General features: G+C 40.7%; 1 protein-coding gene across 2 annotated transcripts; it reads right to left on the reverse strand.

Moving 5' to 3' along the window:
- Window positions 1-923: 923 nt before the first annotated feature.
- LOC114364691 (zinc finger protein 782-like) lies at window positions 924-20,053 on the reverse strand. 2 transcript variants are annotated; one of them, XM_028320933.1, is made up of 8 exons: window positions 19,677-20,053; window positions 18,991-19,356; window positions 18,352-18,486; window positions 14,423-14,484; window positions 9,554-9,617; window positions 7,534-7,656; window positions 4,610-4,807; window positions 924-1,216 (listed from the first exon to the last, which is right to left on the reverse strand). In XM_028320933.1, exons 1-8 carry the CDS (start codon window positions 19,887-19,889, stop codon window positions 1,157-1,159), a joined length of 1,221 nt encoding a protein of 406 aa, XP_028176734.1. In that variant the 5' UTR covers window positions 19,890-20,053; the 3' UTR covers window positions 924-1,156. The 2 variants fall into 2 exon arrangements, with proteins under 2 accessions (XP_028176734.1, XP_028176733.1); XM_028320932.1 differs by lacking the exon at window positions 9,554-9,617 and having other exon boundaries at window positions 14,359-14,484.
- Window positions 20,054-20,083: the final 30 nt, after the last annotated feature.

Here is a 20,083-nt window from a genome sequence, read left to right on the forward strand (position 1 = left end):
AATAACTTTACGGCAGTACTGTTCATGACTGTCAAACGCTGAACAAGGCTGTCTTGACGTTCAGTGCTAATAAAACACAATCCTAACGTACCTCTAATCTGTCAATTCTCCCCTGTCTGGTCGATCCTCAGCACCCCTTGGCTTCCTCGCCAGATGCTGTCTACGAACTGTTTTCGACTGTCAAATTCTGAGCATGGTTGTCTTAATGAGCTGCGGTAAGTAAACAATCCAAACGTACCTCTAATCTCTCAATTTTCCCCTGGTTGATCCTCAGCACGCCTTGGCTTCCTCGCCAGATGCTGCCTAAGAACTGTTTCCGACTGTCAAATTCTGAGCATGACTGTCTTAATGATCTGCGCTAAGTAAACACAGTCTAAACGTACCTCTAATCTCTCAATTTTCCCCTGGTCGATCCTCAACACCCCATGGCTTCTCGTAAGATGCTGTCTCACGTTCCCTGGCCTCGAGAACACGTCCCGGCAGACAGGGCACACGTATTTGTACGGTTTCTGACGATGCACCTTGTATTGGTGGACTTGGAGGAGCTTCTTGGACTTTTCGCGCTTGTCGCACATGCTGCACTGTGGTATAAAAAGTGGGATTTAAACTGCTGTTTTTGTGATTTCAAATGAGTTTTATAGCTAAAAAAATAAATAAGATCTCATTCCTCAGTGGCAAAGTAAACCTAAACACTTTTATACTTTTGACTTTTTGCAGCGATACAAATTGATACAATACAATCGCTTGTTGATAGTGCGATTGTATAGCTGCTTATGCATTATGGTACCTAAATGAGTGAATGTAATACTAGGTAGGTACACGCATTTTTTATACATTTTGGAACTATTTTAACTATTATTTCGCCGNAATAGATTGGTTCCCAAACTTATTTGAGACGCGCCCCCTTTCGACCATACAAAAAATTCCGCTCCCCCTCCTCCAGTCAAGATTATTTATTGGTCGTATCGAGCAGTCTGGAATGCATTCTCTCAGCGGTCGTATTCTTACAGATTGCCCGCGCCCCCCTATTAAGGTCTTTGCGCCCCCCACTTTGGGAACCAATGGCTAGACCTATAGAGTACATTTTTTCAACTGAAAAATTATGGTTTCATATTTTAAATGCAAAAATACTAACCAATAAATGCTACAATTAATATCATGTGGTTACATAATCTAACTTATGATTTATTATTTCTGGAAGCACGGATGACTGTACCTGAAAATATACACAATTTTAAATAAAATATACAATACATAACTCTATATACAGCGAAAATATGTCAACTGTTTTCTGAGCACGACTGTCAAGTTGATCACAGCTGATTAATGTTTACACCGGAAATCTGATCTACTGTGACTAGGATAGAAATACGTCCCGGAAACAACTGTTCACGACTTCGTTCAATCAAACACGTTCAAATACTAAGCATGGCTGTCTTAATGATCAGCGCTAAGTAAACACAATCCAAACGTACCTCTAATCTCAATTTTCCCCTGGTCAATCCTGCACGCCATGACTCCTCGTAAGATTATGTCTCACACTCCCTGCTCCAATAACTTTTTACGGCAGTACTGTTCATGACTCAAATGCTGACCATGCTTATCATAGACTCATACGTTAATTAAGGTGTCGCAGCGACCCAAAGTGAGTCTTGGCACCCGACAATAAGAATCTCCACTCCGGTGTTCAGCGCTACCTCTCACCAGTTATTCGCGAGAGGTTATTGGAGAACGCGTCGGTCCGATCTTTATCTCTCCAGCGGAACCATAGTATGCTAAACAAATGCTAGCAAACGTACCTCTAATCTCTCAATTTTCCCCTGGTCGATCCTTAACAACCCATGGCTCCTTGTCAGATGCTGTCTCACGTTCCCTGGTCTTGAGAACACATCCCGGCATAGAACTAGACCACCACTGTCAAATACTGAGCACGGCTGTCTCGACGTTCAACACTAGTAAAAAACATAATCCAAGCTTATCTCAAACTTCTCAATCGTCCACTGGTCGATCCTAAGCACCCCATGGTTTCTCATAAGGTGCTGCTTCTTTTGTCAGACAACTGTCCGCGACTGTTAAACGCTGTCTTAGTACGCTGTTAAAAAGTCAATAAACCAGTCCAAACTTACTTCTAATCTCTCAATTTTCCCCTGGTCGATCCTTAACTAACACCCCATGGCTCCTCGCCAGATGCTGTCTACGAACTGTTTTCGACTGTCAAATTCTGAGCATGGTTGTCTTAATGAGCTGCGGTAAGTAAACAATCCAAACGTACCTCTAATCTCTCAATTTTCCCCTGGTCGATCCTTAACATCCCATGGCTTCTCGCAAGATGCTACCTACGAACTGTTTCCAACTGTCAAACGCTGAGCACGGCTGTCTTAGTGCGCTGAGCACAGTAAAAAGTCAATAAACCAGTCCGAACGTACCTCTAATCTCTCAATTTTCCCCTGGTCGATCCTCAGCACACCGTGACTCCTTGTCAGATGCTGTCTCACGTTCCCTGGCCTCGAGAACACGTCCCGGCAGACAGGGCACACGTATTTGTACGGTTTCAGACGGTGCACCTTGTATTGGTGGACTTGGAGGAGCTTCTTGGACTTTTCGCGCTTGTCGCACATGCTGCACTGTGGTATAAAAAGTGGGATTTAAACTGCTGTTTTTGTGATTTCAAATGAGTTTTATAGCTAAAAAAATAAATAAGATCTCATTCCTCAGTGGCAAAGTAAACCTAAACACTTTTATACTTGTGACTTTTTGCAGCGATACAAATTGATACAATACAATCGCTTGTTGATAGTGCGATTGTATAGCTGCTTATGGTACCTAAATGAGTGAATTTAACACTAGGTACACACATTTTTTATACAATTTGGAACTGTATTAGTGCTATTTGAGACTGAATCGTTTATTTCAACAAAAAATCATGTTAATAAAAAATTTCATTTTATGCCACATAACAAAAATAAGGTAAGGACACTAGTGTTTGATATCGGACTTTTATCAACAAATATTCAAGTTACAAAGTAACAATTTTAATACGAAAAAGTTCATCAAATTAGTTTTAACAACTCTAGTCTTTCAGCTTAACAACATCGTCCGTCGTCCAACCACTAGTGTTCTACCCAAACTAAATTAAATAAAAGCCGATAAATGTCAACTAGTGCCGTTACCTTACCTTGTTATTTTTCTTCATATCCAGGGGCCGGTTGTATGTACCCCACCCTTTGATATACATAACACTAATCCTACAATACTATACTGTAAGGCTGGATTTATATTCTAATCTAATATTAAATAGGAGAATATATTTATTATAATACGACAAATATAAAAGTCGCATGGAGATCAAATAATAAAAAAACGTATTTACAAAAAGTTTTTATAATTTTTATTTTATAACTTATTTTAATTAATTTGTATAAATCACTTAAAACATGGCGCTTATTCTAAATCTATAACATACAAATACCTACGCTTCTATCGCTCCAACGTACTTTATATTAAAATAGGTAGTCGCTTGTCGCTTCATATTCAGCAAGTAACTCGGTTCTCATCTCACATATTTTGAGATAATTTCGGAATCACGAACTGCAATGAAGAATGTTCACTAATTTTGTTTTTTAGCTTTCTTTATTCTCTGTTAAAAATAAAAAATACACGTGAAAGAATTATTTCGATACGTCAATTAGTTTCCAAGATATTGAATTTTAAAAGTGCGGGCGGCGGCCGGCCCGCCATTTTATGCGCGTGACGTCATATTACAACGACTGGCTCATATTTGTATGGGTGGAATCTTGCAAACTGAATTAAGACCCACTTCCAGGCAACCGATTAAGCTGAAATTTCGCAAACACATGTGATTTGGATGACCATGCAATATTATGATGACATGGAGCTGATCTGATGATGGAGCTGGAAGGTGGCCATAGGAACTCTATAATAAAACGACTTAAATGCATCGAGTTTGGGCTCGTTCGTTTTGTATTGATGAGTATTTTAATTCTATATAGTAATCGGGGTCTAATGATGGAGCTGGAAGGTAATTCGCAATAAAACGACACAATCGCATCAAGTTTGGGTTTGNTTCAAATACTAAGCATGGCTGTCTTAATGATCAGCGCTAAGTAAACACATTCCAAACGTACCTCTAATCTCTCAATTCTCCCCTGGTCGGTCCTTAACACCCCATGGCTCCTTATTAGATGCTGTCTCACACTCCCTGCTCCAATAACTTTACGGCAGTACTGTTCATGACTGTCAAACGCTGAACAAGGCTGTCTTGACGTTCAGTGCTAATAAAACACAATCCTAACGTACCTCTAATCTGTCAATTCTCCCCTGTCTGGTCGATCCTCAGCACCCCTTGGCTTCCTCGCCAGATGCTGTCTACGAACTGTTTTCGACTGTCAAATTCTGAGCATGGTTGTCTTAATGAGCTGCGGTAAGTAAACAATCCAAACGTACCTCTAATCTCTCAATTTTCCCCTGGTTGATCCTCAGCACGCCTTGGCTTCCTCGCCAGATGCTGCCTAAGAACTGTTTCCGACTGTCAAATTCTGAGCATGACTGTCTTAATGATCTGCGCTAAGTAAACACAGTCTAAACGTACCTCTAATCTCTCAATTTTCCCCTGGTCGATCCTCAACACCCCATGGCTTCTCGTAAGATGCTGTCTCACGTTCCCTGGCCTCGAGAACACGTCCCGGCAGACAGGGCACACGTATTTGTACGGTTTCTGACGATGCACCTTGTATTGGTGGACTTGGAGGAGCTTCTTGGACTTTTCGCGCTTGTCGCACATGCTGCACTGTGGTATAAAAAGTGGGATTTAAACTGCTGTTTTTGTGATTTCAAATGAGTTTTATAGCTAAAAAAATAAATAAGATCTCATTCCTCAGTGGCAAAGTAAACCTAAACACTTTTATACTTTTGACTTTTTGCAGCGATACAAATTGATACAATACAATCGCTTGTTGATAGTGCGATTGTATAGCTGCTTATGCATTATGGTACCTAAATGAGTGAATGTAATACTAGGTAGGTACACGCATTTTTTATACATTTTGGAACTATTTTAACTATTATTTCGCCGTGTGGTGACGGCAGAGTAGAATACATTTGTCACCAACCCCTACTCTTCCCGCGGGTGTCGTAAGAGGCGACTTAGGGACTACACAACAAACAGAGAATGGGCAGCAGCGCTCTCTGAAAAACATAATAAAGAAAAATAAAATAAAATAAAATAAACATCAATCTTTTAAACTGCGATTTCCAACCCGCCTGCCAAGCGTGGAGATTATGGCAAATCCCTCCACCATAGTGGAGGAGGCTCATAGTCCAGCAGTGGACTGTAAAGGGCTGTTGATGATGATGATGATTGGAACTATTAGTGCTATTTGAGACTGAATCATGTATGAAAAGCTGCAAAAAGTCGCAGTATAAAAAGAACCACGATTTTATTTCAATAAAAATTCACGTTAATAAAAAATACCATTTTATGCTACGTAACAAAAATAAGGTAAGGACACTAGTGTTAGATATCGGACTTTTATCAACAAATATTCAAGTTACAAAGTAACAATTTTAATATTAAAAAGCTCAACAATTCTAGTTTTTCAGCTTAACAACATCGTCCGTCGTCCAACCACTAGTGTTCTGCCCAAATTAACTAAATAAAAGCCGATAACTAGTGCCGTTACCTTACCTTGTAATTTTTCTTCATATCCAGGGGCCGGTTGTATGTACCCCACCCTTTATTATACATAATACTAATCCTAAAATACTATACTGTAAGGCTGGATGTATATCTTATATTTAATTGGAGAATATCTTTTTATTTAATTATAATAATACGTCAAAATATAAATGTCGCATCGAGATCAAATAATAATTGTATTTACAAAAAGTATGATATAAATCACTTAAAAATGGCGATTATTCTAAATCTATAACATACAAATACGCTTCTACCGCTCTAATTTATTTTATATTAAAATAGGTAGTTATTGTATGTTTTCCTAAAATGTTTCATCATCATCATCATTTCAGCCATAGGACGTCCACTGCTGAACATAGGCCTCCCCCAATGATTTCCATGTTGGTCGATTGGTAGCTTCCTGCGTCCAGCGCCTTCCTGCTACCTTTATGATCTCATAGGTCCACCTTGTAGGTGGACGTCCCTAAAATGTTTAGCAATGAAATAATCATGTCGCTTCATAGCATGTACATACTCGATTGTCGTCTCACATAGGCATTAAATAAATAAACAAAATGTGTATAAATAAATAAATCCCTAAAGCTGCACCCTAACAACCGGCCCCTGCTGATCGTCAGGCAGTCCGTGCACACGCCGCGAATGCGCGCGAACTTTGTTCGGCTTCTCGAAGCGTCGCTCGCACACCGCACATAAGTAGCCGTAGCGGCGGCCCGTGTGCGCGTTGTGTTTGTGTATTTGAAGGAACTTGCGCGATTTGAGACGCTTCGGGCAGAGGTCGCACTGAAAACAGCGCTTTAGTTATGAATTTAGCGCTGATTAGTATTTGTCAGCGCTGCTATATGTCAAAATTTTGTGTCTTGTGAGTGAAAACAGTGTTATAGTTGGCTATTGTGTCGAATTTAGTGCTGTCCAGCGCAGATCAGCGTTTGTCAGCGCTGCTAAATTACAAAATTTTGTGATTTTCTCTATAATAGATCACTCTAGTGTGATCTCGTAAGCAATAGTTACAGATACCTAGTGGTAGTAATATCAATCTATCGAATTAGCATTGATTAGTATTTGTCAGCGCTGCGCACTGATTAAACAACAAAATGTTGTGTGGTTGTGTATTAGAACACACTGCACGCAAGCATTTTATTTTAGTTGAGATAAATTGTCAGTTTCTGTTGGCATTTGGCATGGACTATAAAGCTTTTTTTAATGCAAGACAAAGCATGTATTTGACTGCAATCGCACCTGATGTTTAGTGGCGTTTCAGCTCGGAATGACAACTTCTCAAAATGACGACCGGGGCGCAAAATGTCCACTTCTCATAATGTCTATTTCTCACAATGACAAATTCGCATTTGGTCTATAGTCTGGTCCGTGAGCACGTAGAATTTTGTCCAATGACCCCTAGCTACCCATCCTTATCGCTCGCGCGTAATTATGTTGCTGTCGCGCTCGCACACTCACTGCGGGCGCCCGTCGCACAGTCGCGATAATGTCAGCTACTTGTTGATATTTTATTTTCATTATTTCTAGAGTTCTAGTTCTTCTAGAGTTGTCATTATGCGAAGTTGACCAAATGCGAATTTGTCATTGTGAGAAATAGACATGAGTAGTTGCCTTTTAGCGAAGTTGACATTTTAAGAAGTTGTCATTTCGAGAAGTGGACATTTTGCGCCCCGGTTGTCATTTTGAGAAGTTGTCATTCCGAGCTGAAACGGTTTAGTGAGATGCCCAGTAACTGCCTATTCACTCTCGCCTTGAAGAGGCCCGGATCACGGATGATAGTGTTCGTGTTGAACCTAAACACCAATACAACTATAGCATACCTGAAAGTTCTTCTCCGGCAAGTGTATGGCGATGTGTTGTACCAGATTAGACCGGCGGTGGAAGGTGGCGCCGCAGTGATCACATACGTACGGCCGCTCGCCCGTGTGGCGCCGCTCGTGGATCTTTCAAATAAAATCAAATTTATAAAATCAAAATATGTCAAAAATAACAAAAATAAAAAGTAGCACTTTACATGTCTCGTTAACTAACAAAACCATGAATGAAAAAAGGTTTTATCAAATTTGATTGTGATTTTATCAAAGCTTGAAATGAATTAATATTAAATTAGGACAGACTATTAAACATACATTTATTTATTTATTTTTGGGAAACATACAGTTACAATATAATTTAACTTAGGTGCAGTAAGACAACACATAAACCAATTAAGTTTCCACAGCTAAATATACACATAAAGTTGGGTAAACCATTATTTTGTTGTGAAAAATAATAGGGGTACAGTGTTTTTATTATTTACTTGTTATTTGCTCTGCTCAAGGCTGTCAAGCGACTGAGCAAGACTGTCAAATGCCGAACTGCTGAGCAAGACTGTCAAATTCTGAACTGATTATAACTTACCGTAAGCGCCTCTTTAGTAGCAGCGCTGTATTCACAGTACGCACACTTGTGGATGCGCCCTAACCCGTGACGCACACCCTCATGTTCTTGCACTTGATTGTAGTGTCAAAATAATATCGACTTTATTGCTTGGACATAAGGTGCACTATCGCTTGCCATGTAACACCATTAAGCTGATAGACTATTCCTTACACAATAAGGTGCACTCACCGTGAGCGCCTCTTTAGTAGCAGCGCTGTACTCGCAATACGCACACTTGTGGATGCGCCCTAACCCGTGACGCGCGCGCTTATGTTCTTGCAGTTGGTTGTCAAGCGAATAAGGACCTTATTCCTTGGACATAAAGTGAGATATTGTTTCATTATCATCATTTCAGCCACAGGACGTCCATTGCTGAACATAGGCCTACCCCAATGACAGGTTGGTAGCGGCCTGCTTCCAGTGCCTTCCTGCTATATTACTTGCTACGTACGGAGTAAAAATTCAATTCTTGCGATTAATTGCTGTGTCAAGGGAATAAGGACCCTATTCTTTCAGCATAAGGTGCACTATCGCACGGCGCTATCTATTTGAGTAATGTGAAGCGAATATGGACCCTATGCCTTACACAATAAGGGTTATAGTTCTTATGACTCACCGTGAGAGCCTCATTAGTAGCAGAGCTGCACTCGCAATACGCATTGATTGTTGTGTCAAGCTAATAAGGACTCTATTCCTTACACAATAAGGTGCACTCACCGTAAGCGCCTCTTTAGTAGCAGCGCTGTATTCACAGTACGCACACTTGTGGATGCGCCCTAACCCGTGACGTGCGCGCTTATGTTCTTGCACTTGATTGTAGTGTCAAAATAATATCGACTTTATTGCTTGGACATAAGGTGCACTATCGCTTGCCATGTAACACCATTAAGCTAATAAGGACTCTATGCCTTACACAATAAGGTGCACTCACCGTAAGAGCCTCTTTAGTAGCAGCGCTGTACTCGCAGTACGCACACTTGTGGATGCGCCCTAACCCGTGACGCGCGCGCTTATGTTCTTGTAGTTGGTTGTCAAGCGAATAAGGACCTTATTCCTTGGACATAAGGTGCAATATTGCTTACCATGGAGTAATCTAGCAATTCTCTACTAACTCTTTGAGATTGATTATTGTGTTAAGCTAATAAGGACCCTATGCCTCAAGCGTGAGGTGCATTATTGCTTACCTTGGGGTGGGTCAAGCAATCATGATCATACTAGCGCTAAGCTAATATGGACCCTATTCCTCGGACATAAGGTGCACTATTGTTTGCCTTGGTTGCAGTAGCTTCGCGAACTTGTGGATGCGGATTTAGTGTTGTATCCAAAGTTGCGTCAAGCTAATAAGGGCCCTATTCCTCGGTTATAAGGTGCACTATCGCTTGTCTTGGAGTAGCGTAGTAAACGTTAAGGTGCACTTACTGTAAGAGCCTCTTTAGTAGCAGCGCTGTACTCGCAATACGCACACTTGTGGATGCGCCCTAACCCGTGGCACGCGTCCTTGTGCTTTTACAGTTATTGGTGTCATGATCATTGTAGCGCTAAGCTAATATGGACCCTATTCCTTGGACATAAGGTGCACTATTGTTTGCCTTGGTTGGAGTAGCTTCGCGAACTTGTGGATGCGGATTTAGTGTTTCCAGAGTTGCGTCAAGCTAATAAGGGCCCTATTCCTCGGTTATAAGGTGCACTATCGCTTGTCTTGGAGTAGCGTAGTAAATATTAAGGTGCACTCACCGTAAGAGCCTCTTTAGTAGCAGCGCTGTATTCACAGTACGCACACTTGTGGATGCGCCCTAACCCGTGTCGTGCGCGCTTATGTTCTTGCAGTTGGTTGTCAAGCGAATAAGGACCTTATTTCTTGGACATAAGGTGCAATATTGCTTACCTTGGGGTGGGTCAAGCAATCATGATCATTCTAGCGCCAAGCTAATATGGACCCTATTCCTCGGACATAAGGTGCACTATTGTTTACCTTAGTTGTATTAGCTTCGCGAACTTGTGGATGCGGATTTACAGTGTTGTATCCAGGGTTGCGTCAAGCTAAAAAGGGCCCTATTCCTCGGTTATAAGGTGCACTATCGCTTGTCTTGGAGTAGCGTAGTAAACGTTAAGGTGCACTCACCGTAAGAGCCTCCTTAGTAGCAGCGCTGTACTCGCAATAAGCACACTTGTGGATGCGCCCTAACCCGTGGCGCGCGCGCTTATGTTCCTGCAGTTGGTTGTTATTCCGACAGCGCTTGCCGCACGCCTGCAAGAGATTTTGGACATAAGTACACCGTAATAAAGTTCAAAATGTAGTTGTTACCTTACTAGGAATGTACAGAACAAGGCCCATAGAGCATAGGACCGGTTGTTATTGAAATCCCTGGGGGAGGCCTTTGTCCAGAAGTGGACGTTATTTGGCTGACACGAACTTAAATTTTTCATATACACAAATAAAAAAAAAAATAAGAGTCGAGTGTGTTTTCATTCTTGCTAATACGAATATTTGTTACATGCTTAGTTTTTTCTGCACTATGGCAATCAGTTCGAAAACAATAAGCCACTTGTTTGGATGGAGCTACATGTCCTGAGTTTTATTTGAGAGCCAATCAATTGCTGAACTTTCCAACAAACCCTCTTCTTGACTCAGTCTACAAATCTTTGGGAGAGACTGGGAATGCCTTTTCTTTTCATTTGATTGTACTGTAGTCCACCTCCACCACTTAAGGCCATAAGCTTAAAGCCCGGTCACCGAGCACGTAGAATTTCGTCCAATGACCCAAAGCTACCTATCCTTATCGCTTGCTGTCGCGACTGTGCGACGGGCACCCGCAGTGAGTGTGCGAGCGCGACAGCAACATAATTACGCGCAAGCGATAAAATTCTACATGCTCACAGACCAAACTATAGATGGTAGACTTTTTACAGGCAGCCTCTTACAAACTATAACTAATTTTAATTCAACACACTCACTTCGCAAACACAGTAGTTAGTGTGGAACCGCATGTGCGACTGGTACGTGGCCTTCATCCGGAACTCCTTGTTGCATGTACTGCACTTGTACGATGGTGCGTTCGGTATCGCTGGCCGCTTCTTCTTTTCTGTTGGTTTCTGATAAGGAAAAAATAGAATGTGTTAATGGAGTCAAGAGTATCTTGATCCAGTTTGGAATCCCTTGGGCATTCGTTCCCAAAGTGGGCGATAACGCCCCCTTGTGGGCGCTGCAGGCTTAAAGGGAGGCGGTAAGAGACCCAGAAAAAAAATCGGGACGATGTGTAGAGGCTTGGGAGGCGTCATTTACTAGGAGGTCTCTTAGACACCGACTGAGCACTCGACTCTCGACTACAAATGGGGGCGCTAAAAAGAATTTATTCTCAAAGTGGGCAGTAGACAAAATAAGTTTTGGAACCGCTGCCCTAGGGCATTCAAAATCAAAATCAAAAAATATTTATTCAGTTTAGACTAGAGATGAAACGGATATCCGGCAACTATCCGGTAGGCCGGATATCCGGCCTAAATTTACTATCCGGCCGGATACCGGATAGTAGCTCACTATCCGGCCGGATACCGGATATTAAAAAACTACGAAAATTTCCTATAATAAAATGAAACACATTAATCTTTGAGTTAAATATCAATTAAATGGCTTATAATAATGACGGTTTTTATCTAAAGTCCAAAAAGTTACAAAAAAGCCATATTAAGGCCTTTCAAAATTTCCTTTCTGGGCTATTCACTCTAATGACGAATACATAAATAGTAAATATATTTTATTGTCGAAATATTGCCAAATAAAATAGGCTTTTTCACTGATGGTCTGATCACATACAGGGTGACTTTGAAATTGTTGGCATCCTTTTAATAAAGACTCATGATACCATAGTGCATTCCCCAAATATGAGACAAATCCAATGAGATTTTTTGTCATTATTTTAACTATGTATTTGTATTAGTGTGCTCTTAAAAAGAGTTTAAAACTATTGTCCAGTCAACAGCACATCATCCTATACATTTGGTTGCAAAATAACACTTCATCATTTCAGCCATAGGACGTCCACTGCTGAACATAGGCCTCCCCCAATGCTTTCCATGATGATCGATTGGTAGCGGCCTGCGTCCAGCGCTTCCCTGCTACCTTTACGATGTCGTCGGTCCACCTTGTAGGTGGACGTCCCACGCTGCGTTTTCCGGTACGCGGCCTCCATTCCAGAACCTTTCTGCCCCATCGGCCGTCAGTTCTGCGTACTATGTGCCCTGCCCATTGCCACTTCAGCTTGCTAATCCGTCGGGCTATGTCGACGACTTTGGTTCGTTTACGGATCTCCTCATTTCTGTAGCACTTAATACATTGAAATAAGATGCCACAGTAATACAGTATGAAGATTGATGAGCTGTCTGTACAAGATTTCAAATATTGATTTAGTTCATTTGATATGACTCATATTTGGGGAATCATGAGTAAAGTCTTATTTTAAAAAGAATGCCAACGATTTCAAAGTCACCCTGTATAATGCAGTTCAGTCAGATTACGCAGCAAGTAAACTAATTGAATTTTCGCTATTCAATCACATACTCACGATGGCAACCGAAATCGCCCGAATTGATCTGCCCCTTAGACTAGTGGCAAAATCTGACATTCTATTCGAACGAATTCGATTTTCGAAAAGTGTGACTTGTCTTGTCTACTAGACCCACTGATCGCGTTAGAAGCACCTGTGCGGCGCTAAACTCGTTACGACATGCAACATGACAATGGGACAACTATCCGGCCGCCGGATATCCGGCTATCCGGCCTAGCAGCTCGCCGGATATCCGGTATCCGGTATCCGGCCAAACAACTATCCGTTTCATCTCTAGTTTAGACCACAAGTGGCACTTATGAACGTCAATAGAAAATAATAAAAAAAGAAAAGGTAGCCCTTATGGGGCACTTTACATGTCTCCTTATCTTTTGGGCCCTACCAGCGCTTCGAGACAAACATAATATGGCAAGTGCTGAGAAGAAACGCCTTGGTTGAAACGCATTGGTTCCCAAAGTGGGGGTCGTGGGCCATCTGTGTACAAGTATAAAAACCTGCGATCGCTGAGAGAATGCATTCCAGACTGCTTGATACGACCAATTAATAATCTTGACTGGAGGAGGGGGGCGCGGAATTTTTTTTCTTGTCGCGTGGCGCGTCTCAAATAAGTTTGGGAACCAATGCCCTAGGTCTTCAATTATATCAAGATTTTTCTACTGAACAACAAAATTATGCAACAAAACTCTCTCAATATTTTTAAAATAACTTGAAAAAATCAAACTGCCTGAGGTGGGAATCGAACCCAAATATTTAGATCAAGAGTCGACTCTGCCTGCAATTACACCTGACGTTAAATGAGATGCAGTCTATGGTTTGTTTGCTAATGGCCATATTACACAACTAGCTTTTGCCGGCGCGGCTTCACCCGCGTGAAATTTAGTGCCACAGATTCGCATAAATTATAGCCTATATGTTAACTTGGGTTACAAATAATAATACTGTAAAGTTTCAATCAAATCCATTCAGTAGTTTTTGCGTGAAAGAGTAACAAACATCCACACAAACTTTCACCTTTACAATATTAGTAGGATTTTAATATAATAAATGAATTTTACTCACTGTTTCAACCTTAGTTTCTGTCACCTCTTCTTTAACAGGTACAAAATTGTCATCATCATTGTGATACTCATTATTCTGATAGCTATAATCCTGAAAACTATCATCGCCACCCATCCCACAGTCATCGTTCTGGAAGTTATTGCCTACGTCTAAATCACTATCTAATTTCTCCTTTTTTGCTTCCTTGAATTTTGTTTTCACCACTTTTTTGCGCAGTTTGTATTTTTTCTTGCTCTTTTTACCGGTTACGCTGTTGAGTAAGGATTTTTCTGCCTTTCTGCTTGTTCTTCTAAACTGTAGAGCTGTGTTCATGGATTCTATGCATTTGCTGCATATTTTTTGGGAGAGACCATCATTCATTTTGATCTGGAATAAGTTTTAAGTAAGTAAGTAAGTACTTTATTGTGTATAGAAACAAGGTTATGTTTATTACTTGTGGATAAGAATGAAACAACAATTAAAAGAGTCATGATAAGGGTTTTCGGACATCATTTCCCATCCTAAAGACAGTATAAACTAAGCAAAAGGTAAATTAATTAGAATACAACTAGAGATGAANAAATATCTTTATCTTTAGCGTAGTAAACGTTAAGGTGCACTCACCGTAAGAGCCTCCTTAGTAGCAGCGCTGTACTCGCAATACGCACACTTGTGGATGCGCCCTAACCCGTGGCGCGCGCGCTTATGTTCCTGCAGTTGGTTGTTATTCCGACAGCGCTTGCCGCACGCCTGCAAGAGAAATAAGCTCCTTGATTTCAAATTGCTTGCAAGTAAACTTATAAAAACCCTCCATGTGGCGCACACGGTTAAAAAGCTCTTCTACACTTCCCAGTATAGTACCCTACCACTGCTTTGGAACAACAGTGGGCCAGTGCTGAGAAGAAGCAGCGCAAGAAACTTAGTCACTATTGTCGGCCGATTTACCTGAAAAGTACACAAACAAAACGACTATAGCCCAACACTGTTGGGTTCAAGTGGTGGCTGGTGGACCCAATGCTGTTTACGTACTTTCTGCTGGCATCTCGCTTACATAAGAGCTTGACTTTTGGCAACGATAGCCGAACGGAGAAAGGGGTCGGACTAGCCGACTCGAGATCCGAGGAACGCGGGTTCGAATCCCGCCTCGAGACTTTTGTGGTGAGCCCACAATTATTGTGGGGCTAACGGGAGTATTAATAATTTGTGTAATTTGTGCATAATAATATAATAATCTTTAGAAAAAAAGTGTAAGCATAAAGACAGAGACAGCAGACGAAGATCTTCCTACTAATATTATAAATGGGAAAGTTTGGATGCCTGGATGTTTGTTACTCTTTCACGCCAAAACTACTGAACGGATTTTGTTGAAACTTTACAGTATTATTGTTTGTAACCCAGATTAACATATAGGCTAAAGCCTGGTCCGTGAGCACGTAGAATCCCGTCCAATGACCCCAAGCTACCCATCCCTATCGCTCGCGCGTAATTATGTTGCTGTCGGGCTCGCACACTCACTGCGGGCGCCCGTCGCACAGTCGCGACAGCAATATAATTACGCGCGAGCGATAGGGATGGGTAGCTTGGGGTCATTGGACGNAATTGTATAATAATGACCAGTTACAATATCGCCTGAACTGAAGGCCTAATATCATTTATTCTGAATCAGCACGTCTTTCGTGACACTACGTGCTAAAAATAACGTGCACAATGTAAGCAACTGCCTATAACTGAAACTTTTGATACCAATTTATATGGCATTAAAGATTAAATAAATAATCATTTTTTTATAAATACATAAATAATTCCCTAAAGCTGCACCCTAACAACCGGCCCCTGCTGATCGTCAGGCAGCCCGTGCACGCGCCGCGAATGCGCGCGAACTTTGTTCGGCTTCTCGAAGCGTCGCTCGCACACCGCACACAAGTAGCCGTAGCGGCGGCCCGTGTGCGCGTTGTGTTTGTGTATTTGAAGGAACTTGCGCGACTTGAGTCGTTTCGGGCAGAGGTCGCACTGAAAACAGCGCTTTAGTTATGAATGAAGCGCTGATTAGTGTTTGTCAGCGCTGCTAAATGACAAAATTTTGTGACTTGTGTCTGAAAACAGTGCTTTAGTTGGCTAATCGACGAATTTAGTGCTGTCCAGCGCAGATCAGCGTTTGTCAGCGCTGCTAAATTACAAAATTTTGTGATTTTCTCTATAATAGATCACACTAGACGTAAGCAGTGGTTACAGATACCTAGTGGTAGTAATATCAATATGTCGTATTAGCACTGATCAGTATTTGTCAGCGCTGCGCATTGATTAAACCACAAAATTTTGTGTGGTTGTGTATTAGAACACACTGCACGCAAGCATTTTATTTTAGTTGAGATAAATTGTCAGTTTCTGTTGGCATTTGGCATGGACTATAAAGCTTTTTTTAATGCAAGACAAAGCAGGTATTTGACTGCAATCGCACCTGATGTTTAGTGGGCGTTTCAGCTCGGAATGACAACTTCTCAAAATGACAACCGGGGCGCAAAATGTCCACTTCTCAAAATGACAACTTCGCTAAAAGACAATTTCTCATAATGTCTATTTCTCATTCGCATTTGGTCTACTACTTGTTGATATTTTATTTTCATTATTTCTAGAGTTCTAGTTCTTCTAGAGTTGTCATTATGCGAAGTTGACCAAATGCGAATTTGTCATTGTGAGAAATAGACATGAGTAGTTGTCTTTTAGCGAAGTTGACATTTTAAGAAGTTATCATTTCGAGAAGTGGACATTTTGCGCCTCGGTTGTCATTTTGAGAAGTTGTCATTCCGAGCTGAAACGGTTTAGTGAGATGCCCAGTAACTGCCTATTCACTCTCGCCTTGAAGAGGCCCGGATCACGGATGATAGTGTTCGTGTTGAACCTAATCACCAATACAACTATAGCATACCTGAAAGTTCTTCTCCGGCAAGTGTATGGCGATGTGTTGTACCAGATTAGACCGGCGGTGGAAGGTGGCGCCGCAGTGATCACATACGTACGGCCGCTCGCCCGTGTGGCGCCGCTCGTGGATCTTTCAAATGAAATCAAAAATAAAAATTTATTTATTTATTTCTCTCACAACAGATCAGAACTTTAAATAAATAACATTTAAACACAAAAAAAAAACACTTTTTCTGTCTGTGTAGTGTAAGTGTGTAGTGTGTGTGTGTGTGGTGTGTGTGTGTGTTTTTGTGTTTAGCATTGTGAGAGCTGGTGCCTATTGTAGATTTTAAGAAAATCTGTATTTACAGGTTTACAATTAATCAATTTTAACCAGTATTTTGGCTCTTATGAACGTCAAAAATAATAATAAAAAGCTGGCTTGAGACTGTCAAGCGACTGAGCAAGACTGTCAAGTGCCGAACTGCTGAGCAAGACTGTGAAATGCCGAACTGCTTAGCAAGACTGTCAAGTGAACTGAGCCACCGTGAAAGCCTCTTTAGTGGCAGCGCTGTGCCCTATGCCTCGGACGTGAGGTGCATTATTGCTTGCTTTGGGGTGGGTCAAGCAATTTATAGTCTCTATGACTCACCGTAAGCGCCTCTCTAGTAGCAGCGCTGTACACGCAAAAGACACGTGCGTGACGCACGCGCTTGTTTTCTCAGTTATTGGTGTCATGATCATTGTAGCGCTAAGCTGATATGGACCCTATACCTTGGACATAAGGTGCACTATTGTTTGCCTTAGTTGTATTAGCTTTGCGAACTTGTGGATGCGGATTTACAGTGTTGTATCCAGGGTTGCGTCAAGCTAATAAGGGCCCTTTTCCTCGGTTATAAGGTGCACTATCTCTTGTCTTGGAGTAGCGCCGCGGTGGGGACCGTCTTTGCTTACATTTGGCCAAAACCACATTATTAAATAAAAGTATTATCTGTATGGCACCAAAAATATATAATAAAATCCCAGAAAACTTGAAACAAAGCTGCTATGGAATGTATCTAGGTGACCTGGAGATACAGCCGGATTAGGTATACAGGGTGGAAACGAGAAATTACAAAATCCAAAAATTCAATGTTACCTGCTTCCATAATCTGTAACCTATTATTGGTACCATTTGAAAGAGCTCGTGAAGCACTTTCAGAATCAGTAACTAGTTATTCGATATCTTGTATAGTTAAGAAATAATCGAGTGAGATCACTTATCGTTCCATATGTATAACCACCCTGTATAATCCGGCTGTATCTCCAGGTCACCTAGATACATTCCATAGCAGCTGTAATAGACATTTAGGTACATACATTTAACAATTTTGGTGATAAATAGGCATTTTGTATTAGTTTTGGAATAACGCTTGAACAAAAACAAAGGGTAATATTTTGGTGTTATACATAGATTTCGAATATAAAAAATATATAATTTAACTAAATAGGACATGACAAAAAAACTGAGGTATGTCTAGTTTCTGTCGGGTCTGGGTTTTTTTTGTATGGGGCGTGACCGTTCTTCTTTCACGTGGGTGAAGCCATGGGCAAAAGCTAGTAATAAAATAATATCTTTACGTACTGTCTAGAAAAGTAAAAATGTTTACCTAAGAACTAGACGGTAGACTTTATACAGGCAGCCTCTTACAAACTATTACTAATTTTACTTCAACTCACCTCGCAAACACAGTAGTTGGTGTGGAACCGCATATGCGACTGGTACGTGGCCTTCATCCGGAACTCCTTGTTGCATGTCCCACACTTGTACGATGGTGCGTTCGGTATCGCTGGCCTCTTCTTCTTTTCTGGTTTCTGATGAGCAAAAAAAATTACCGGTCAATAAAAAGCAAAAAGTCAGCAAAAAAAATTACAAATCATTGGGGGAGATCTATCCAAAAAGATTCCAAAATGTTCAGCAGTGGACATCTTATAGCTGATCATTTCAGTTATGATGTTGATGAAAAAGAATGAAGGAAAATCTAGATATTATATACAACATAACTCAAACTCTCAGACTGTCAAATAGGTAACAGTAAAAATACAATTGGACTTTTAACAAAGTTTTTCCAGCTTCACCAGAGTACAGTAGGTTCTCAAGCAGTTTGGCGGTTGTTGGTGCGCGTGCCGTATCAGTCGCCCGATTATTGGTGAACCCAACTAAAGGGATACACTACTGGACGCAACCAGCCTAAGAAACTGATTGACTGAATTGGATAACAAATACGTTATGAAGGCAATGCTTTGTTTTCTACCAAACAATTTAATTTCTGCTGGCCATATTACACAATTTTAATATAATAAATGAATTTTACTCACTGTATCAGCCTTAGTTTCTGTCACCTCTTCTTTAACAGGTACAAAATTGTCATCATCATCATGATACTCATTATTCTGATAGTTATAATCCTGAAAACTATCATCGCCACCCATCCCATAGTCATCGTTCTGGAAGTCATTGCCTACGTCTAAATCACTATCTAATTTCTCCTGTTTTGCCTCTTTAAGTTTTGTTTTCACCACTTTTTTGCGCAGTTTGTATTTTTTCTTGCTCTTTTTACCGGTTACGCTGTTGAGTAAGGATTTTTCCGCCTTTCTGCTTGTTCTTCTAAACTGTAGAGCTGTGTTCATGGATTCTATGCATTTGCTGCATATTTTTTGGGAGAGACCATCATTCATTTTGATCTGGAATAAGTTTTGAAAGAAAGAAAGAAAAAATATTTATTTGGTAGTATGTTTTATGTTTATTACTTGTGGATAAGAATGAAACAACAAATAAAAGTGTAGTGAAAAGGGTTTTCGGACATCATTTCACATCCTAAAGACAGTATAAACTAAGCAAAAGGTAAATTAATTAGAATACAACACTCAGTATGGAATCTTAATTTAATCTACTTTATACGTCTAGTGCCGACTATTTGGTGTATTTAGTGACTTCTGATAAGATTTAAATATTAATTAAGATTATCAAACCCACAAATAAACAACAAATAAGCATTATTTACCTCTAAACCGGTGACCAGCTTCAGATTGTGCGACCTTTTCTTTTCGCTGTCTTTATTAACAAATATGCTCTCCAAATTGTCAGGGCTTAAGCAGGTCCTGCAGACAAAGACTTCAGGCACTACCACGTCTACTTTTGCAGGTTTTGCTAGCCTTTGTTTGCGAGCTGTTCGCCGTTTCATACTCATCCTGTTCAGAAGCAGTACCGCTAGCATTTTCGCGGTTTTCTCACTTGTGTTGACTTATCCAACTGGTATACATAGACGGAATTGTTGCTAAAGTTTTATTGGTGTTGTTTGTTAGTAATATCAGAGTAAAATTGGTGTAAATCGGAAGAATATTAAATGGAAGCAGCAACAAACAAAAATTGACAACAAAGGGGCGGCCATTTTGAAAAGTTGACAGTGAC

Source organism: Ostrinia furnacalis, unplaced genomic scaffold (assembly GCF_004193835.3).
Source record: "Ostrinia furnacalis isolate ACB-3 unplaced genomic scaffold, ASM419383v2 OfSCF7462, whole genome shotgun sequence".
NCBI classification, from domain to species: domain Eukaryota; kingdom Metazoa; phylum Arthropoda; class Insecta; order Lepidoptera; family Crambidae; genus Ostrinia; species Ostrinia furnacalis.

Excerpts from the sequence above, each read along its gene's own strand:
- LOC114364691 (XM_028320933.1), bottom strand. The coding sequence starts at position 19,889 with ATGCTAGCGGTACTGCTTCTGAACAGGATGAGTATGAAACGGCGAACA. Across the intron at positions 18,487-18,990 it reads CAGAAACTAAGGCTGATACA|AAACCAGAAAAGAAGAAGAG; the intron begins GTGAGTAAAATT and ends TTTGCTCATCAG. Across the intron at positions 9,618-14,422 it reads CATAAGCGCGCGCGCCACGG|GTTAGGGCGCATCCACAAGT; the intron begins GTTAGGGCGCAT and ends CGCGTGCCACGG.